General features: G+C 34.2%; 1 protein-coding gene across 3 annotated transcripts in view; it reads left to right on the forward strand.

Moving 5' to 3' along the window:
- The window catches only part of EXOC6 (exocyst complex component 6), a 240815-nt gene that overhangs the window by 80491 nt on the left and 136675 nt on the right, over positions 1-23649 (forward strand). For all 3 annotated transcript variants that reach the window (XM_027595848.1, XM_027595850.1, XM_027595849.2), the window contains exons 7-12: positions 305-457; positions 2653-2721; positions 13040-13123; positions 18030-18076; positions 18196-18316; positions 20012-20083. In XM_027595848.1, coding sequence (XP_027451649.1) covers positions 305-457; positions 2653-2721; positions 13040-13123; positions 18030-18076; positions 18196-18316; positions 20012-20083 — 546 coding nt within the window. The remainder of the gene's footprint in view (positions 1-304; positions 458-2652; positions 2722-13039; positions 13124-18029; positions 18077-18195; positions 18317-20011; positions 20084-23649) is intronic.

Genomic DNA, 23649 nt, shown 5'->3' on the forward strand with positions numbered 1-23649 from the left:
ATTAAAAAGATAGGAAAATATGAAATTCTTTTTTTTTTTAAGATTTTATTTATTTGACAGAAAGAGACACAGTGAGAGAGGGAACACAAGCAGGGGGAATGGGAGAGGGAGAAGCAGGCTTCCTGTGGAGCAGGGAGCCCTGATGCGGGGCTCTATCCCAGGACCCCGAGATCATGACCTGAGCTGAAGGGAGACACTTAACGACTGTGCCACCCAGGCGCCCCAAGAAAATATGAAATTCTTGAACCAGTTTTGACCATAATAAATGTTATAATAATCTGAATTTTTCTTTTTTCCAAAATAGGCACAACAGCAGAAGATCTTCAGCGTTGCTCTACAGAAGCAAAATAATGTAAAATTTGGGAAGAATGTGTACATAAATGATAGAATTCCAGAAGAAAGGAATGAAGTTGAATTGAAACGTGGATTTGAGGAAGAGGATGAGAATGAAGAGGAGGTGATGGAAGTTCCTTCCTTTTCCCCTCCCTCTTTTTCTTCTTTCCTTCTTTTTTTCATGATTTTTTTTTATTTTGAGTTGTAATGTATGTCTGTGTGACTCTCAGTCTTCCCGTGTGAAAACTGAATTTATGTAGATCTGTTTGTAATGAGCTGTTAGGGCAGTGTGTCCTCTGAAATATTAGACTGCATAGTTGACAGATAAATGGGATATATTCTAGATTATATTTATAAGCCATAGATAGTTGAACCTAGGTGTTCTACCATAATTAGCAGTAAAATTGTAAATGTAATGATTTTTTTGTAGTGATCACTTATTTTAATTATCTGTGGCAAACATTTAATTTCATGATGGCTTGACCTTGCTGGTTAGATTAATTCTGGAAAGCCTACCTTTTTTTCCCCATTAGTGCTGAGATCCTGCAAAATGGTTCTAGTAGATTAAAGTTTTTTAATTCTTAAAAAAGTCTTAATTCTAGAAAGCTTGAAGTTATCTTTAAATATTCACTTTCTTTCATCTTCTATATCTGAATTTATTCCTAATTTTATTTGCTTCTTTTACTCTCTACATAAAGTCTTCTGTTGAGCCTACTTTTTGGCTTTTCCTTTGAATTTTTTTGAATTTAGTTAATATCATGAGGAGCCTATTTATAAGTTTTGCCTTGTCAGTGAGATTTTAAATTCTTTTTCTAAGGACTTGGTGCTCAGTATGAACTTTTAATTCATTGATAAAAGAAACCATATGGGGTGCCTGGGTGGCTCACTTGGCGACTGCCTTCGGCTTAGGTCATGATCCTAGAGTCCCGGGATCGAGTCCCACATCGGGCTCCCTGCTCAGCAGGGAGTCTGCTTCTCCCTCTGACCCTCTTCCCTCTCGTGCTCTCTATCTCTCATTCTCTCTCTCTCAAATAAATAAATAAAACCTTAAAAAAAAAAAGAAACCATATGAATATGTGCCCATGGCCTTCTCTGTGGTTGGAGAACAACTGAGAGTTCAGTATATATGTTTCTACTATATGCCTGAGGATGAGTGAAACTGTATGTATTTATGTGTGTGTGTGTGTACACACATGTGTATGTTTATATGTATATATGTGAATGTGCATATATGTGTGTGCATATGCAGTGGATGTCTGATATTGTAGGGGATACAGACAAGTGAACTGCCTTAGACAGTTTAATATCTTCTTAAAATTAGTGTGTCCTGATTAGTCTCCGGAAATTAATGTTTTCGAAATTTACTTTTTTGTTCTTTTTTAATCAGTATTCAGAGAATCTCTATATTCTCTTCTCTCAAGCATGTTTGAGATACACAATCTCTGTCCTTTAATTACTTTATAATCTAAAACACTCAACAATAATGATAAATATATAAAGAATGAACTATTGAACTAGTGCCAAAACAATTACAAAGGCATTGTGTTTATAGTAATGTTTTTATAGTGGATAGATGTTATAACATGAAGTCCATGAATCTCCTTGCTGTCTTTAACTTACATTATCCAACAGTAAGCTAGTAGTTTGATGATTTTTATTTTTATTTGTTTTATATTTTTATTTTTTAAAAAAATTTTTTGAGGGGGGAGGGGCAGAGGGAGAGGGAGAATCTTTTTTTTCTCTCTCTTTTAAGAGAGTGAGTGTGGGGGGATAGAGGGTAGGGTGAGGCAGAGGAGAGGGAGAGAATCTTAAGCAGGCTCCATGCCCAGCATGGAACCCATTGTGGGGTTCAGTCCCATGACCTTGAGATCATGACCTGAGCCAAAATCAAGAGTTGGACACTTAACCAACTGAGCCACCCAGGTATGCCAAGTTTGATAATTTTTAAAATGTGGTTTTATAAGAAGGGCATGTGTTGTGATGAGCACTGAGTGCTATATGCAACTAATGAATCGTTGAACACTACATCAAAAACTAATGATGTACTATATGTTGGCTAATTGAACATAATAGAAAAAATAAATAAATAAAATTAAGTTGGAAACAAAAAAACAATAAGAGAAAAATGTATACCAGCTTGCTTAGAGTTTTCATCTCCAGAAGTGGAATTGGTTTATTTTCCTTCTTTGTAGTCTTATGCATTGGCTACATTTAGAGTAATTAATATGTATTACTTTGGTAATCAGAAAAAAATTATTTCACAAATATACCTTAATAATAAACAGTGAATGCCATAAAAAATGTGGTTTTATTTTTCAGATCTTAACTGTTCAGGATCTGGTTGATTTTTCCCCTGTTTACCGATGTTTGCACATTTATTCTGTTTTGGTGAGTACCTTTTGTATATGTATATTGTGTGTGTGTGTGTGTGTGTACATGTATATATATATATATACACATAAATATTCGTGTAATAAAAAAGATACGTATGCATTTTAGGCCTGCTTTTCTAAAGACTGACCATAAGCTCAGTAAGCTGTAAATCTTCATGCATAAGTATTTTAAATATCCCCTGTGAGTAAGGCACTTAACTTTTTTTCTTTATTGTAGTCCGCTTTCAAGTGATGTATCACTTCATCTGTAAGAACCTTATAATGGTATACTTCCATTTCACACTTCTTGTATTTGTGCTATTGTATCACAATTGCTTTTAAATATGTTGTGTCTACATTTGCTTACTCCTTCTACATTGTATTCATTTTTTTTTTTTAAAGATTTTGTTTATTCGAGAGAGAGAGAGAGAGAGAGAGAGAGAGAATGAGAGATAGAGAGCATGAGAGGGGGGAGGGTCAGAGGGAGAAGCAGACTCCCTGCTGAGCAGGGAGCCCGATGTGGGACTCGATCCCGGGACTCCAGGATCATGACCTGAGCCGAAGGCAGTCGCTTAACCAACTGAGCCACCCAGGCGCCCTACATTGTATTCATTTTTGATTAATTCTTTTAAAAGATAGTAACATTATTTTGATATAATTCATATACCAAAAAATTTACCCCTTTAAAGTATACAATTCAGTGGTTTTAGCATATTTATGAGGATGTGCAACTATTAAAACTAATTCCAGAATATTTCATTTCTGAAGAAGGAAACCTCTTACCAGTTAACAGTCACTCCTCATTCTCCCCTACCTCCAGTCCCTGGCAACCACTCATTTACTTTCTTTTTCTGTGGATTTGCCTATTCTGGATATTTCATATAAATAGAATCATAGTAAGTGTGGTCTTTTGTGTCTTGGCCTCTTTCACATAGTTAGAAGTTAAGGTTGTTGATTGAGATCTTCTTTTTTAATATATTTACAGCTATAAATTTCCTTCTAACCACTGCTTTAGCTGCATTCCATGAGTTCTGGTATGTTGTGTTTTTGTTTCCATTCATCTCAAAATATTTTCTAAATTCTTGTTATTTGTTCTATAACCCATGGGTATTAGGAGCATATTGTTTCATTTCCCTATGTTTGTGAATTTCCCAGAAGTTCTTCTGTTACTAATTCCAAATTTAATCTTACTGTGGTCAGAGATCATATTTTTTATGACTTCAGTCCTTTTAAATTTATGGAGGCTTGTTTTATGGCCTAACATATGATTTATCCTGGAGAATGTTCCATGTGTACTTGAGAAGAACATGTATCTGGCTGTTGCTGTGTGGTGTGTTCTGTAGACATCTGTTAGGTCTAGTTGATTTAATATTGTTATTCAGGTCTTCTGTTTCCTTGTTGATCTTCTTCCTATCTCTCTGTTATTGAAAGTGGTAATATTGAAGTCTCTAACTGTAACTGTTGAATTATCTGTTCTTCCTTTAGTTTTGCCAATTCTCATTCATGTATTTTTGAGGATCTGTTTTTAGGTGAATATATGTTTATAATTGTTATATCTTCATGATGGATTAACTTTTTTTCATTATAAAATGTCATTCTTTGTGTGTTTTTTTGGTTTAAAGTCTATTTTGGCTGATTAGTATAGCTACTCTAACTCTCTTTTGGTTACTGTTGCCATGGTATGTTTTTTCATCCTTTTATTTTAAATCACTTTGTGTTTTTGAATCTAAAGTGTGTCTCTTTTGAATAGCATATAGATGGATTTTTAAGAATCCAGTCTGCCAATTTCTGCCTTTTGATTGTTTAGTTCTTTTGCATTTAATGTAATTACTGATAAGGCCAGATTTATGCCTACTGTTTGCTTTATATATCATGTCTTTTTTGTTCTATTCCTCCATTACTGTCTTCTTTTGCCTTAAATAGATACTTTCTCATGAACCATTTTAATTCTCTTGTCATTTATTTTAACATATATATGCATTAATATATGATATATATTAGTAACATAAATATATAGATATATAAATATGTAATATAAATATTTAAAAATATATAAATATAATACATAATAGTTTGTATATATATGTACATGCATATAATATATATAGTATTTTCTTAGTGTTTGCCCTGGAGATTATAATTAAATCTCCTACCTTAAAACAATCTAGTTGATATTAATCCTCCTCCTTTGTGTTATTATTGAGATACTAATTACATCTTTATACATTATAAACCATAATATAATTATTTCTTTATGCAGTTGTTTTCTAAATCAGAAGAATGGAGTTACAAATTATACTGTCTTTATATTTACCTCTATATTACCTTAACTGGGACTCTATTTCTTCATGTGAATTAGAGTTACTGTCTAGTGTCCTTTTATTTTTGCCTAAAGGACTACCTTTAGTATTTCTTTTAGGGAAGGTCAACTAGCATCAGATTCTCTCAGTTTTCGTTTATCTGGGAATGTCTTAATTTCTCCTTTGCTTTTTAAGAGTAGTTTTGCTAGATACAGAATTTTTGGTCTTTTTCTTTCAGCACTTAGAAAATGTCTACCTGGGGGCGCCTGGTGGCTCAGTCGGTTAAGCGGCTGCCTTCGGCTCAGGTCATGATCCTGGGGTCCTGGGATCGAGCCCCATGTCCATCTCCCTGCTCAGCAGAGAGCCCGCTTCTCCCTCTCCCTCTGCCTGCCACTCTGCCTACTTGTGCTCTTTCTCTATCTCTCTATCAAATAAATGAATAAAATCTTTAAAAAAAAAAAGAAAGTGTCTATGGAAGGCATTTAGAGTTAAGGTGTTTTGAGGTTTGGATTATTCAATGAAATTGGATTAAATTGAAATTGAAATAATTAAAAAGAAATGGTAATTATGTTAATTAGAGCAAATAGAATTATCTTCATTAGTTAACGTCTTTTGGCCCTCTATTAAAAGACAGGACCAACTCTGTACTTAGGAACTGAGGTAAAAGCAATAAGCACAATACCAATATAAACTTACTATTTTACAAATTAGTGATGTTTCAAGTATATTGAACATTATTGAGTAGACATGTAAAATATTTTTCTTTTTAAAGCTATAATAAATTGTACTATTGTATAAAAACAGTAATACTTTTAGTCTATTCTGTGGTGAAATAATTCTTCAAATGTGTATGATTATAAAATATTTTAACTGCTCAGATTCTTTTCAGATTTAGTATTTTATCTTTTATAACGTCAGGTAGTAGTATATACATTTAACTACATTTACACCTGAGGCAAATAGAGGGTAGGTTCTATCAAGATTACATTGCTATATGTAGTAACATTGAAAAATTGGCTTCCAGTTGTCTCATCTCAATTTTTTGTTTTTTGGGGTTTTTTTGCCTTGTTTTGTTTCTAAAGTAGATCATATTGTCTTTTAATAGGGATGAAGTTCTTAATTATCTCAGTTGTTAAATTGGCCTATGTTGTGGTTTGATTCTTTTAAAACTCCTTTCAAATTAGATGTTTTCCGTTAGGTTTTTGGATTTGGTGGAGAAGAATGCTTTTTGGCTTTGATAATGCTTAATTTTTCTGTCTTGTATGGGCCCAGTAAACTGCAGTGAGTGCCCATAGGCACTTCTGTTACTTTGTATTATCCTTTTTCTATATGATCCACAAAGATAGTGACCATGTGAGTGTCATATATTTTTCTTTCCCTAGTGCTTTTCATTGCATCTGATATTTCATAAAGATTTGCTGAATTAGTAATTGGCTCTTTTTAAAAAGTTTTTTATTAATATATAATGTATTATTTGTGTCAGGGGTACAGGTCTGTGATTCATCAGTCTTAAAACAATTCACAGCAGTCACCATAGTACCTACCCTCCCCAATGTCCATCACCCAGCCACCCCATCCCTCCCACCCCCCACCATTCCAGCAACCTTCAGTATGTTTCCTGAGATTAAGAGTCTCTTATGGTTTAACACCACACTCAATTTTAATAAAATTATTTAATAAAATTATTATTTAATAAAATTATAAAAATAAAATTATTTTTAATAAAATTAAAATTAATAAAATTATTAATAAAAAAATTTACCCTGGTAACTTATATCAACAGGCACTAAGCCCTCTGGAAAAGAATATATCTTTATAGCTGGTGCAAAAAAGTGTTGAACCAACAGATACTATGTGAGGTTTCAGTGTGGCTTCTCTGAAAATGATACATTGGGTATTAAATTACGTTTCATTGTTCATGATTTAAAATTAAAGAAACAGAGTGCACAATTAAATGATCAAAATAATTTAAAGTCAATTGTAGATAACCAATAGAATGATAGAAAGTTTTAGACTCTAGTCAAATTTGTGATTTTTCAGAAATAATCTATGATTCAGATAGTCAAATACTTAAATGATTACTCTCAGAATTTATTATAACTAACTGTTAATTTATAATTTTCAGTAACTTACTTTTAGTTCTCTGTATATTTTTGTATCTTTATAATATACAGAATCTATAAACTTAAGAAAGCTGCATTTTAAAAGATGTCAGTTTTGACTAATTCAGGCAGGACTTTTTCCCCTTTTTACTGTGTAAGCGAGGTTTTACTATTCTATAAATGTAAATAAACTTTCATTAGCATGAAAACTTCTGGTTGGTGTATATGACCAAAAATTGGTAAAAGTAAAATGACCAAAATTTAGTAAAGCTAACTCCTGCCTTGTTATTATAGTCAGTTTCCTTTCATTTGTTATTTCATTTAAGCTACTTTCTGGTAGTAACTGGGCACTTCACTGGGTCATCAGTTCTAGTATCTATCTGACACTGCACCTGCATTTGCTCCTTTATTTTCCCAATTTGATGCGCACTCTATGATACTTGGTATTTTGAGATGAACTCTGAGTACAAAGCTGTACCATGACATAGGATGTCAGTTGTTGGTGTGACTGGATGTACTTGCATCGATAAAAGAACATGTTTCACCCCTAAAAAAAAAAATCCCTCTGCAGTATAACTTATCCTTTAGAGTTTTACTGTGGGATCAGGCTGACGTCTGTTTTCTTGAAGACTTTGTTGCCTAAATCTGGCACCCTTGATTGACTTCCTCTCATTTCCTCTCTTGCTTTCCTCACTTCTTGAACAGTCTCCCTTTTGAGCACTTCCTTATTGTATCACTTGGTGTCTGTTTCTAGAAAACCTACCTAACATATTAATTAGTTATCTTTGCTGTGCATATATTATTTCACAGGGTCAGCTATCTGGGAATGGCTTAGCTGGGTGGTTCTGGCTCAAGGTCTCTCATGAGGTTCCAGTCAAGATGTCAGTGAGGGCTCTCATCATCTGAAGCTTGACAGGGCCTGGGGGATTTGCTTCTGTTATGACTGTTGGCAGAAGGCCTCAGTTCCTTGCCACATGGGCTGTCCACAAAGCTGAGTGACAATCTTCATGACATGGCAGCTGGCTTCCCTAGAATGAGTGATCGGAGGGAGGCTGATATGGAAGCCATAATGTCCTTTATAATCTAATATCAAAAGTGACATACCTTTACTTTTTTTTTGAATTTTATTTATTTTATTAGAGAGAGAGCATGAATGGGGAGAGGGGCAGAGGGAGAGGGAGAGAAGCAGACTCCCCACTGAGCGCAGAGGCCAGTGCAGGGCTCGATCTCACAACTCTGAGATCGTGACCTGAGCCGAAACCAAGAGTCAGGCACTTAACCGAATAAGCCACTCAGGCGCCCCACCTTTACTTCTGCTACATCCTACTGTTCACATAGATCAACGCTGGTAGAACATGGGATGGGACTACACAAGAGATCTTTGGGGCCATCTTGGAGGCTACCATACTTACTTCATAAAAGAAATACCTATCCCTCACTGATACCCGTTGTATTGATCCTTCACTGCTACTACCATTGTGCATTCTTGATGTGTAAAAACTTCCAAGATGCCAAATAAAGGAGAAGTCTCCTTTAATGATTAATTAAGGGACTGTACACATAAGGGTTTCTTTCTTTTCTTGTGCAGAAAAGGATAAACCATGTTAGAAACACTATATTTTGTTCTGTGGTGGGATATTCTTAGTTCTGATACATGGTGGGTAGTAACGACATAGGTGGGAGTAATGACAATTTTCATTTAAGGTCCTTACCCCTTTTGTTCCCCAGCTGTTGACAATGAATATAGTGCTTTTAAGAGGGAGTACAATGAGAGTACAGAAGTGAGAACATAGGAATATTTGAACACAAAACTGTGTCCTATGTGTTTAAATATAAACAGTGCTTTTGGCTAATCTTAATACTCATCCCTACGATGTATCATTTTCTGTAAAGAGAAACCTTTAAACATCCAAAATAATATGAATTAATGAAATAGAATCTTTTAAACATAACTGGAGTATTCTGAGGCTCCCAAAATTTTGAAATTACATTGACTAACCCCTTCTTTCATATAAGTTGTGATTCAGAAAAACTGTTAAAAGCCGTTTTGCCAAATTGTGTCACAAGTGGAAGTCCAGTTACATGTGTGATATTTTTGACTTCATGTTAAAATAAAATAAAAGGTGGCTGTCAGACTGATTAATTTCTAGCATGATCACCATCTCTAACAAAATTCATGTGTTATTCCTGACTTTTATACTTGGCTTTATTTTCTTATTTCCAAAATTTAATACCAAAGTTTTATATATGTCCACATATTATTTACTAAAGGCATATTGTATTTTTTATCATACTCCTCTTTTTGCAAATAACTTAGAATTCTGTCTGCATTATTATAAATTAAGTAATGAGAAACAGCATTTAAGTAATGAGAAGTGATTTATTACCTTGTTTTTAAGATACATAATGGATAAAACAATCATGTTGGATTTAAATAATCTTAATCTTAATGACTTTCATAATTTTTTAATTTATTTCTCAGTGGTTTTCATAATATTCCACAATGCATATTAACATGTTTATTTGAATTGAAACATGAAGTCAGACTCTTCCTGAGGGATAGTAAATACAATTGACTTAATTGTTTGATTGTAAGGACTGGGTTTGCTAATTAGGTTTTAGGGTGGGCATTTATTGGTAAATTAAGTACACTAAGTTTGCAGCTCAGAGTTTTTAACTAAAAAGTATGTTGCTGAGATGCCTGGTGGCTCATTCTGTTAAGTGTGACTTTCACTCAAATCACGATCTTGGGGTCCTGGGATCAAGCCCTTAGTTGGGCTCCTTGCTCAGTGGGGAGTCTGCTTGTCCCTCTTCCTCTGCCCCTCCTCCTGCTTGTGCTCTTTCTGTCTCTCCCTCAAATAAATAAAGTCTTACAAAATAAGGAATTAAATAAAAATAAAAAATATGTTGTTAGTTCCCAAAAAAGCCCCATTCATCATATTAAGAGATTCATTTCCAATAAAAATTTACTTTTGGTTATATTAATTATCTATAACATAATATAATACTTAGATTATATTGATCAATTATGTGCTAATTGTAATGATAATTCAACCTAGAAGGAGAAAACTACCTTAACGCCTAAAGCTTTATGGCCTCAGAGATAAAATCAAAATAAAAACATATTATATTAGAAAATATAGTATTAGAAGGGCACCTGGCTGGCTCAGTCCATAGAGCATGTGACTCTTATCTTGAGGTCATGAGTTTGAGCCCTACAATATGGGATAGAGTTTACTTAAAAAAATAAATATAGTATTAAGAAAATAACACATTAAATTTGAAAAAAAACCTGTAAGAGTGGTAATCTGCAATATAAGTTAAAAAAGAAAAAGGAGGGGCACGTGGGTGCCTCAGTCAGTTAAGGATCTGCCTTTGGCTTAGGTCATGATCCAGGGTACTTGGATCAAGCCCCACATTGGGCTCTCTGCTCAGCAGGGAGTCTGCTTCTCCCTCTCCCCCTCCTCCCGCTTGTGCTTTCTCAGTCTCTCTCAAATAAATAAATCTTTAAAAATTAAAAAAAAAAAGAAAGTAAAAGGAGGGGTACCTGGGTGGCTTAGTTGGTTACGCATCCAACTCTTATCTCAGCTCAGGTCTTGATCTCAGGCTTGTGAGTTCAAGCCTCACATTGGGCTCCATGCTGGGAACAGAGCCTACTTAAAAAAAAAAAAAAAAAAAGGAAAACTATAAACTTTCTAAATGTGAAAGAAGAGTGTGTTCATATGTTTTTTAAATGATTGTAGGTAACCATTGGGTATGTTTAAAGGAGGATGTAGTAGTTTTATTTATAATATACTTGAAATTATATCCTTTACATTATTTAAACTCATAGTGAAAAAAATTTAGTTACCAAAATAAAACTGTGTGAGGGGGACCATAGTTTTTTAAAAATTCTTTTAAATGAGTATAAAAATACTGGAAGAATTTCCCTAAGGGATACCGAGGTAAACATTTTCTGCATTGTGAGTTTATTTTTTATGGCATTAAGAGAAGTCATTTTTTATAACTACTTAAATATTAAAGAAAGTTATCAGAAAATTTTTTTTTCAGTGAAAGTATGAGTTTTGACTTTTTTCCTCTTGGATTCTCTTTTGGAGCCTTGAGAAGGGGAATGGGTTCCCAGCCTTTTCTTCTCACTCTGGATGGATTCTCCTTTTAAACAGAGAGGAAGACAGAAGAAATGGGTATATAGTCATTCATTTACTTGTTCATTCATTCATTCAACAAATAGTAATTGATTGCCTTCCATGTGCCAAACACTGTGCTAAGTGATCCGGATACAGTGGAGAGCTAGTTGGACAGGACCATGTTCTAACAGACTTAGAGTGGTACAGATAGATCTCTGTTGTCCAATATAGTAACTACTAGTTTAAAAAAATTTTTTTTAAAGATTTTTTTATTCATTCATGAGAGACAGAGAGAGAGGCAGAGGGAGAAGCAGGCTCCCCACGGAGCAGGGAGCCCGATGCAGGACTCGATCCCAGGACCCTGGGATCATGACCTGAACCAAAGGCAGACGCTTAACCAACTGAGCCACCCAAGCGCCCCCACAACTATTTAAATTTAAATTAATTAAAATTAAAGAAAACTAAAATTCAGGTTCTCAATACTTACTGTTAGCCACATTTCAAGTGCTCAGTAGCCACATCCATCTAGTGGCTATCATATAAGACAGTGCAGATATAGAAAATGTTCATCATCACAGAAAGTGCTATTAGACAGTGGTATGATAGACTACTAATTAAGAAGTTACAGCATAGTGTGATAAGTGCAGTGATATGGATATGCAGGTTACTATGGGATAACACAGACAATAACAAGCCTCAAGAAGTTGAGGAAGGCTTCTAAAGGAAGTGACATCTATAGTGAGTCCTGAAAGGTAAATGAAAGTCATATAGAGAAAGAGAACTGGGAAGCACATTTCAAGAATAATTTGTACAAAAGCCTGGAAATAAAAAGAAAATGGTATATTGAATATACTGAGATGAGGCAGGAGATGAAGATGCCAGATCATGTAGGGTCTTATATAACATGTTCAGACATTTATGCTTGACAGCTATTTTCTTTATTTGGTTCTCTTACTGACAGCCATATTTTGAGTTGGTCGGTCAGAAATCTGTAAAACCTTAGTGATAAGTTGGGCAACTGTAAAATTCCTTGAATTTACAGTTGGTGTTCATAATTGTCATGATAACAAAGTTACTGTTTTTGAACTATAAAGCCAAAAACTTATTCTTGACATTCAGAATGAAATACCATTTCAGTATTTTTGTTTTATTTGCACAAAATAATTTTTGTATTACTTCCATATGAGAGAACCAAAGAGATGTTATAATCAGTTCACAGAAAAGATCAAATAACAGGAAAAATTATATGGAGTAAAGGAATGTTGAGAGGAATTGCAAATGAAGGCAAAACTATTTTTTTTTAGAGAGAGGAGGAAATCAATTAAAATCATTACCAGACAAAATACTATTTACCTATTTATCAGTTACCTAAACAGAAAAAAATGCAAAATAGCTCAGAGACAATGAATAGAACTAGAATCTGATAACCTGGGAGGATATGATATAAATGATGCAGTTTCCATTGAAATACACAAAAGCCATTTCAGTGTTTATATTCCATTTGTTAGAAGACTTAAAATGACGCTTAGGGGTAAAGAAGTTATCTGTTTGGGTGCCTGGGTGCTCAGTTGGTTAAGTGTCTGACTCTTAATTTTGGCTCAGGTCATGGTCTCAGGGTTGTGAGATCAAGTCCTGCATCATGCTCCCTGCTCAGTGGGGAGTCTGCTGGAGAGTCTCTCTCTCCCACTCTCTCTGCTCCTCCCCCCACTCATGCTTTCTCACTCTATCAAATAAATAAATCTCAAAAAAAAAAGTTATCTGTTCTGCAGTGTGTGTGTTTCATTACTCTGCTGATTTTACTTTAGGGTGATGAAGAAACATTTGAAAATTATTACCGAAAACAAAGAAAGAAACAAGCAAGACTTGTATTGCAACCCCAGTCAAATATGGTAAATATGTGAAAATTTTGTATTGGTTGTGTTGTCACTTTTTGCCTCTTACCCTGCTTTAATTTCTTCAGAGCATGTATCACTATTCATTCAACAACAAATACTTATTGAACACCTACCATTTCCAGTAATTGGTTTAGGTGCTAAGGGTACAGCAATGAACAAAACAGGTAAGTTCCTTCTTTCATGAGCTTACATTCTATTAGGGAAGATAGATAGTAAACAAATAAAATAGGCAGTGAATAAATAAAGAGATAAACAAGTAGATATATAAAGTATCAGGGAGTGATAATTCATTTCTGACAATATAGTGGACTATGTACTTTGATTAATTGTTCTAGTGAAAAAACAAACATGCTGGATAAAACATTTTTAAAATTTTAAAATTATTTTTAAATGCACTGAGGATTTTTTTTTTAAAGATTTTATTTATTTATTTGACAGAGAGAGAGTGAGAGAGGGAACACAAGCAGGGGGAGTGGGAGAGGGAGAAGCAGGCTTCCTGCTGAGCAGGGAGCCTGATGTGGGACTCGATCCCAGGACATGACCAGAGCCGAAGGCAGAAGCTTAACGACTGAGCCACCCAGGTGCCCAATGCACTGAGGATTTGATAGAAAAGTATATAGTCAGGACAAAAATTAAGTGAATATGGAATTTCTCTATATGTCGGTTATGGTGATAATTATGTGACTAGATGTGTTTGTGAAAACTTGTAGAAACAGTGCATGAAAAAGTGAGTTTTATTGTATGTAACTTATACCTCAGTATATCCAACTGTAAAACAAAACAGGAAAACTTAAATGAAGGCAGAAATCCAGATAGGTTTGGGGTGTCAGGGTGGCTCATTCAGTTAAGTGTCTGCCTTTGAATCGGGTCATGATCCCAGGGTTCTGGGATTGAGCCCTGCATTGGGCTCCCTGCTCTGTGGGGAGCCTGCTTCTTCCTCTCCCTCTGCCTGCCACTCACTCTGCTTGTGCGCTCTCTCTCTGTTAAATAAATAAATAAAATCTTTTTAAAAAAAGAAATCCAGATAAGTTTAATGAAGTACTGATTGTGCCTTTTATCTTAGGGGCATCTGCTGAACGGGAAAGCATGAATTTTCAGGACATGGGAATACAGCAGCCTAAGCCCAGAGCCACCTGAAGTAGCTGATAAGAGTTTGTCTCCCTTAGAAAGCGGAGACTCCAAAGAATTAGAGCCTCATTATTAGGATTACCTAGAGATCAAAAATATCTCTTGGCACCTAGCTGGCTCAGTCAGGAGAGCATGCAACTCTTGATCTTGGAGTCATGAGTTTGAGCCCCTGGTTGGATATAGAGATTACTTAAAATAAATAAATAAATAAATAAATAAATGGACACAATGTTATATAAAAAAAAAAATCTAACAAAATCTCTCTGTTCTTTCTGCTAAATGCTGTAGGGAAATTGCCTATCTTAAATGTTGGTGCTGCAGTAACGAGGGGAAGAAGATCTCTGAGAACACATAACAAGCCGTTTCTCACATATATTTGCAACCCAAATGCATTCTGTTTGGATAGTCAAAAAAAAAAAATCTCAAGTTGGAAATTCAGTTTAAAGTTATTCCATGCTGATATCGCCTAATAGAAGCAAATGCAGATCTCTGAACTTTCATGTCATAGTTTCAAGGAAAATAAGCAAATCACAGTAAAAAATAATTATCAAACAAGTGCAAATCATTAAAAATATTGGCAATAGAAATAAATCTCAAGAGACTTTCAGTATTTGAATTATTAGCCATTTAATATAATAACTGTTTAATATATTTAAAGAAATAAAAGACAAGCTTGCTGATATAAATAGGGAACAAAAAACTGTAATGACCAAAATGAAGAAAAATCAAGTAGAATACATAGAAATTAAAGATTTAATTTAATTTAATCAAAATTAAAAGTTTTATGAATAGGTTTAGCAATTGGTGAATTCTCCTAGTTGATCTGGAGAAATTATCTAGAGAGCCTCAGAGAGACAAGAGGATAAAAATACAGAAAAGAGAGGAAGTCTAACATATCTAGTTGGAATTACAGAAAGAGAGGATAGAAAAGTTGGACAGAGGAGTATTTGTGGGCATAATGGCTGAGAATTTTCCAGTATGGACGGGAAATAGAAACTTAGAGAGTCAAACCCAAGGAATCCCAAATAGGTTAAATAAAAAGAAATACACTCTGGGAGACCTTACAGTGAAACTGCAGAACACAAAGATAGAAAATAGAAGACCTGAAAAATAGTATCCGCTAACTTGAGCTAATTGACATTTATTGAATATTCCACCCCAACCAGCAGAATGCATATGCCTTTCAAATGCATGTAGAAGGTTTATCAAGATAGATCATATTCTGGGCTATAAAATAAATCTCAACAAGTATAAAAGACTTGAAATCACAGAAAGTATGTCTTTTGACCACAAGATAATTAAATTATCCATATGCAAAAAAAAAATGAGTATTGACTTTTACCTCAGCAATTCAAGAAATGGATCATGGACCTAAATGCAAGAGCTAAAATTTAAAACTTTTAGAAAAAACAAAGGTTTTTGTGACCTTGGGTTAGGCAGTATTTTCTTAGGTGAGATACATAAAGCATGAACCATAAGAGAAAGAAATTGATAAATTGAACATCAAAATGAAAAACTACTCTTCAAAAGGCATTGTCAGGGGTGCCTGGGTGGCTCAGTCAATTGAGCATCTGCCTTTGGCTCAGGTCATGATCCCAGAGTCCTAGGATCGAGTCTGGCATCGGACTGCCTGCTCAGCTGGGAGTCTCCTTCTCCCTCTGACCCTCACCCCTCCTGTGCTCTCTCTCTGTAATAAATAAACAAAATCTTTAAAAAAATAAAAACAAAAACAAAAACCCATAAAGGCATTGTCAAGAAAGTGAAAAGACAAGACACAGATGGGGAGAAAATACTTACAAAACTCACGTATCTAACAAAGGGCTTGTATTCAGAATATATAAAGAATTTGTGTAACTAGATAATTAAAGACAAACTAATGGATAAAAGATCCAGGTGGGCATTTTACTAGATACACAGATGAAAAATAAGCACACAAAAAGATGTTCAATATCATTTTTCATCAGAGAAATGCAAATTAAAGCCACAGTGAGATACCACTATGTACCTACTAGAATGGCTAAAATTAAAGACTGATAATAGCAAGTGCTGATGAGATGTGAAGCACTGGAACTCTCATACACTTCTGGTGGTATAAAAATTATGCTGCCACTTTGGAAAATTGTTTGGCAGTTTGTTATAATGTTAAGCATACACTTATCATACAACACAGCAGTCTTGCACCTAGGTTTTTGCTCATGAGAAATGAAAACAATGGAATATTTTAAATGCTAAAGGAAAATAACTGTTAACCTAGGATTCTATATCCAGCAAAACAAAGGCAAAGATAGACATTTTCAGACAAAGAAGAGGAGAGTTGGCTAGTAAGGCACCCTTACTAAGGAAATTCTAAAGAATCTACTTCAGGCAAAAGGAAAGTGATGCCAAATGGAAGTTATGAGATGCTAGAAGGAATGAATAGCAAAGAAAGTATAAATATGTGGGTGAATCTGTGTCAACTGTAGAAAATAATGTTAAAATATAATGGACTTTAAAACAAGATAGAATTAAAATACACAACAACAAAAGCATAAACATGAGGTGGGAGTTAATGAAATGAAACTATGCTACAATTTTCTGAATTGTCCAGAAGAGTAAAAATATTGATTGATTTTAGAGTTTGATTACTTAAGTATGCTTAATGTAATTTCTGGAGTAACCAGTAAAAGAGTAGAAACAGAGTATATACTTTCATATAATATAAAAAGATCTAGAATGATAAAAAATAAAATATTCATGTCTTAGAGTTGATAAAAAATGATAATTGAAACCTATAAACACTTGATAACATTGACTCAAAAATGTGTAATGCCAGATTGCCACAACTAAAAGGATAAGTAGAAAATCCATAGTGGATTTTTAAGCATGTCTCAGTATCTAATAAACCAAATAGAATATCAGTAAGAATACACCATGCTTATTAGACTTGATCTAATGAACCATGTAGAAGTCTGTTTCATCAACTGTAGAAACATCTTTTCAAGCACACATAGCACATTATAAAATGTGACTATATACATGTTATAAAGCAAGTATCAAGAAATGTCAAACATCTGGTGTCATGTAAACTCCTCTCTGATCATAGTATTTTAAAGCTAAGAGGTAAAAACATTTGTTTTCCCACAGCCTGAAAAAACCCCAGATGTTTGAAAATTTTGATGGCATTTATGAAATATGCAAAATACAACCCTTTGAACTTAATTAAAATAATGAAATATTTCATGTAATAAACTTCTAAGAATGAAATTCAAATAATCAGATATTTTCCTGTTGTATGCCTTTTGTTAAAATTATTAACAGGCAATTATGGATCATTTTTAAGGAGTTTGACTTTTATTATGAATCAGATATAAAGTCATTCGAAGGTTTTTAGCAGAAGATACAATGATCTGATTACTCTTTGAAAAGTATCATTCTGACAGCTATCTGGAGAGTAGACTGCAGGGAGCAAGCCTGAAAGCCAGGGAGACTGGGTAGGAGAATGATGTAATAGCACAAGTAAGAAATTATGGTGGCTTGAACTAGCTTGCTGAGAAGAGGGTTCTGAAATCATTTTTACTTTTTAACTTGTTTATTGTCTGTCTCCTTTTGAATGTAAGTTCCATGAGGGTAAGGACTTTGTGGTTTTTAGTAGTGTATCTCTGGTGCTTTAAAAATGTGTGCAGTCTATAGTAGACTCTTTATATATTTGTTAATAAATGTTGTAGTGACTTGGACTTACTTTTACGTTACCAGTATTTATTGGTTTAAATTGATTTTTATTTTTCATTTGAAGCATGAAACAGTTGATGGCTATAGAAGATATTTCACTCAAATTGTAGGGTATGTATCTAATACGGAAATAACTTACTTTTACATTATGTTAAATGTCAGAACTGCTTGTTTTCTGTTTGGGTTTTAATTTTTTTTTAACACGTTATGTTGGTAATTACTGTTTTTAGGTTCTTTGTGGTGGAAGATCACATTTTACATGTGACCCAAGGATTAGTAACCAGGGCATACACTGATGAACTTTGGAACATGGCCCTCTCAAAGATAATTGCTGTCCTTAGAGCTCATTCAGTAAGTCAGACAAATTATGTTACTAAATTTTTAATTCAGTTACTTCAAGAACTTCTGAAATGTATAATGTCAGAAGAAAACCACACCTCCATCATTCTGCATTTTTTGGTAACAGCTCAGATTTGGAGGTAGTAATGTTAAGCTTTTGTTTGGTAATACTGGGCTGTAATTTTGCAACTGTCTGGGGCTTCCCAAGGCACTTTTAGTCCAGCATTATAGAAAATGAAGAATTAAGCTGGTCTCATTAGTCTCAACTGACCTCTTCATTAGATCACTGAAAAGCACCGTGAAGAAAGGGTTTTTAATTATCATCCCAAATTCTTTGTTTCCAAAATAAACTCCACCATTAAAACTCAATTGAACTTGTTCTTCGATGTTTATAATTTGTTTGCAGGAATACAATTACAGATTTCTTAAAAATATGCAATTGTCAAAATTTGAACTCTTTTGAAATAATGAACCTTTATGTATTGAGAGTTTTTTTTTATGAAAGTAAAATGTTCAAATATTTTGCATAATTCACCTTTTGTGGAAGTAATATGTTAGTGTTATTTATAAAGACTGTTTAAATTAATTGCTTATTATAGACTTTTTCTTAAGATAATTTTAGTAGTTTACCTTCAGTAAAATCTCCCCATACTTAAAATTTTGTAATTATTATTTATAATTTTATTATTGGGAATAGAGATTGAAAATATTTTAAAGGGTTATTAGTTTATATATAGTATTTAGATTTTAAATATACTACATTTTTATTTATAGGATTGTAGATTCTTTATATAGTATTTGTCCAATGAAGTATAACTTTTTCTAACATATTAATAAAGAACAATATGTTTTATCATGGTTTACATTCAGACCAGCTCTGAATATGTAAAATTATAGTATGCTTCCTGTTAATTATATGACATCAAATACAGAGTCATAAGGTATTAAATGCAACATATCACACTAAAAATCTTATTAAATGCTGTTAAAGGGACAGAGTGAGTTTCACTACCCCTTTGAAACTAATTAGTTTCTTTTGGTGAATTAATAAGAAAATACTTCAATTTTCGGGGCGCCTGCGTGGCTCAGTTGGTTAAGCGACTGCCTTCAGCTCAGGTCATGATCCTGGCGTCCCGGGATCGAGTCCCACATCGGGCTCCCTGCTCAGCAGGGAGTCTGCTTCTCCCTCTGACCCTAATACCTCTCGTGCTCTCTATCTCTCATTCTCTCTCTGTCAAATAAATAAATAAATAATCTAAAAAAAAAAGAAAATACTTCAATTTTCATTCTTATATTGGAAAAGTAATATGTCTCTTTTATAAGAGAGTAAAAAATAGTAGAAAAGTAAAAATATGTGGTCTATATATAAACCATTTTTCACTTTAAATGTAAGTAGTTCCTTAAAATCTAGGGACTTTTAGAAATATAAGCATCACCGCTTTGACCAAAGGTTAGTGTGTGCAAATTTCAGGGAAATTTCTTTTCAGATACTAAAAGTACATTATGTTATGGCCTTTCCCTAAGAATTTTTACTGAATAGAGGAAACCAGCAATGGATCTAACTAATGACCAAGATTTTAAATTTATTATAAGTCTGGTATACTAAAGGAAACATTTTCAGGTTTTATAAATGTTTTTAACCAAATGACTGTGGTTTGTATTTGTTTCTTTGTTTGTATTTCCATCCCTCCACCTCCTCTCCCCCAGTCTTATTGTACTGATCCTGATCTTGTTCTGGAGCTGAAGAATCTCATTGTAATATTTGCAGATACTTTGCAGGTGGGTGATAATCTAACATTCATTTAATGGCTATTTTGACCACTTAAAGATATACAAAATATAGAACATGCTTGTTTAGTTTATTATGGATTGATGGTAGTAAGTAGTAACCAAATGTTTGCTTATATATTGGTATTCCCTATTACCCAAGACTTGTCATTCTCCCCTGCTTCCTGATTATGAAGCTTGGACAGAGTTCAGGAAATATTACCATCTTACTGGTCATTCAGTTAGAATAAAATTTTTGTTTGTCTAGATAAAATATTTTTGTAGTTAAAAAAAAGTGGCATGGTATAGTGGAAAAAACTCTGAACTAGAAATGAGAAGATACAAGTTCTGCCTTAGGACAAGGAGCATTAGGCTCTGGGAGTCACACAAGACCCTGAGTTTGTAGTCCACCTCTGCTACTGACTAATTGTATGTTACGAGTTTTCTAAGTTTTAGATCCTCATTGGTGAAAATGGGTTTATTATTAGTTTTTGGGATTGTTTTGAGTTTTAAGTGTGATAACAAATATGAAAACGTACAGTTTGAAAGCTGTATTCACTCATTTCCTTCCTAATTTCAGGTGTACTATGACTGTGAGCAAATCACTTTACTTCTTTGTGTCTTTTTTTTTTCTTTTTAAAAATAAGATTAGATAATGGGCGCCTGGGTGGCTCAGTCGGTTAAGCGGCTGCCTTTGGCTTAGGTCATGATCCTGGAGTCCCGGGATCGAGTCCCGCATCAGGCTCCCTGCTCAGCGGGGAGTCTGCTTCTCCCTCTGACCCTCTTCCCTCTCGTGCTCTCTATCTCTCATTCTCTCTCTCTCAAATAAATAAATAAAATCTTTAAAAAAAAATAAGATTAGATAAGATTAAAATTGAATTGTCTCGAAACCCCATGTCTTTGTGATTTTCACTATCAAAGTTTTAAGCTTGTCCCTTTTTCTTGATCATGGAATTGATTGCATTTTGTTTTCATGTTTAAACTTCTGGGATTTTTATGGTTGGAAGAACATTTCGTGAAATACAGATTAGCATTTTCCAAAGTGTGATAATAGATGTTACTTTAAAAAGAGTTCTGTGTTCTAAAACATTTGGGAAATAAGTGAAGTAAAACAGATTTCTTCACTAAAAGCCTTTCTCAGAGCAAATTTATACCATATGATTCCAAAAGAAAGGTGCTTATGCAGCATTTTCCCAATAAATTTGACCCTTGAATCTTTTTTTCCTCCATATGACGTCTTACAGATCTAGAGCTTCATATAATATGCTTTGGGAAATGCTAATTCAGACTATTTGCTTCATCACAAGAATCTTTTCATCCTAGAATAATAGTTGTCTACTTTATTCTTAAGCCTAAAAAGATTCCACATACTCCTTTAGTAAATTATTTTATTCTTATATCTTTATTAATTTCTCTGCCTTATACTGTAACACTGGGATAATGTGGATTTTTTTGTTTTCATAAATTTTGTGACAAATGTATCGGTAATACTTATTTCTCTGCAAAAAAACTTTTGGTAAGTTTTATCAGAGACTACCTTAATTTTTTTAGGCCTATCTCTAAGTAACTTGAGGGAGTTTTGCTATCCTTAATGACTAAAACTATTACTACTCAAAGCACGGAGTGGATACCACTCACTGGTCTGGAAATAGTTACTAGTCCACAAACTGTTATGGATCCATAGCAAAAAGGAGCTTTTGTGAGAATGTAAATCAACTACATCACTAAGTACAAATTTTAGCTCAACTGGCATTTATTTTGTAGCAAGATTTTCTCGATGTAGGTTAGCCTCATTGATTTATATTCTGGTACAAGCTCCTTATCTCTTTGTAAACCATAACAAACTGTTCTGAACTGGCACTTTGAGTACAACTGAATGTAGAATATGTGCTGTGGTTCCAAGGATCTCTAGAGAATCGGAGAAGAGTAATAGACAATATTCAGGTAATGGAGGCTTTAGAAAGTCACACTAATGGATGTATAAACCCTTGTAAGTATACCTTTCTAATCTTACTGCTGAAGTAAGACTGAGGAAGACAAACCAGTCCTTATTACTTATTCAGCAATCCTGCAGTATTTTCATTCCACTGAAAATTGACAGGCTGAGTATTAGGTGAGTCTTATACATAATTAGTAAATGCTGACTTTTTAAGTTACACTTTTTTTTTTTCTTTTTAGACAGAGGTGGGGAGGGGCAGAGGGAGAGAGAATCTCCAGCAGGCTCCATGCCCAGCGTGGAGCCCGACGACCCTGAGATCACGACCTGAGCCAAAATTAAGAGTTGGGATGCTTAACTGACCGAGTGACCCAGGCGCCCCTTAAGTTATACCTTTTTTTTTTTTTTTAAGATTTTTAATTTATTTATTTTACAGGGAGAGACACAGCGAGAGAGGGAACACAAGCAGGGGAGTGGGAGAGGGAGAAGCAGGCTCCCCACTGAGCAGGGAGCCCGATGCGGGGCTCGATCCCAGGACTCCGGGATCATGACCTGAGCCGAAGGCAGACGCTTAACGACTGAGCCACCCAGGCGCCCCAGTTATACCTTTTTTTAATTGAAGAATTGGGGAGGGTCTTTTCATAAAAATTAAAAAATATTGAATGATACTTAGTTTTTAAAGTTGGCACTTTGCCGCCCTAAGGAAAAATTTCTTCTCATATTTCATTTTATTACTTAAAGCTGACTAAACAATAACATTAACAAGTAACTCCAGCATATTATAGTTCTGTTTATTGCTTATTAAGTAAATCAGAAGTAAACATTTATGATTCATTCACTGACAGTTTTTGAGCACCCACCATGTACTTATACTGTAACACTGTGTGTGTATACACACACACACACACACACACACACGTAAGCTAGATGATGTGTAAAACGATAGAGACAAAAATCAGTAAGACAGTGGTATATAAAAATCCTTCAAGAAATTTACGGTTTAGTTGTAAACAAATAAGATATATAAGACATATTAATATAGCAGTATATTAACAAGCTCTGAGCTCGCAGAAGATGGAATGTCTACCTTTGATTCCAGGAGTTGGGAAAGTCTGTATAAAAAGTTGAAATGTGAGTTGGAAATTAAAAGATGAGTTCAGCAGGTACATATCAATAAAGGCATGAATGGCAGAGAAAATAAAATAGATGTGTAAACTATAGATGGAGGGATAGTATGGTGAGCATGAGATTGGTCAAGCAGCTTGATTGTAATAGAAACTTTAGTAGATGGGTGTGAGCAAAGAAGGGCAAAGAGTGGTAATGAAACTGACAAGGTACTTTGACCCAAATTATGGCAAGACTTGTGGGACTTTAGTAAGTCTTTGGTAGTTTTTAACCAGTGGAATGGCATGATCATATTTGTACTTTAAATGATAATTTGGAGAGTCTTAGCAATAGATTGAGTTGAAAGAGACAGATGGTTGGAACTTCAGTCTAGGCAAGAGTTGTGAAGGACCGAAATAAAGCAGTGGCACTGGGAATACTTCTGGAAAAAAGTAAGTGATGGAGAAGAATGATAGATTTGAGATTTGTGAAGGAGGTAAAATCAAAAGACTTTGGTGAATGATTAGATATGTTTGTG

The sequence above is a fragment of the Zalophus californianus genome, chromosome 15, assembly GCF_009762305.2.
Source record: "Zalophus californianus isolate mZalCal1 chromosome 15, mZalCal1.pri.v2, whole genome shotgun sequence".
Classification (NCBI taxonomy): domain Eukaryota; kingdom Metazoa; phylum Chordata; class Mammalia; order Carnivora; family Otariidae; genus Zalophus; species Zalophus californianus.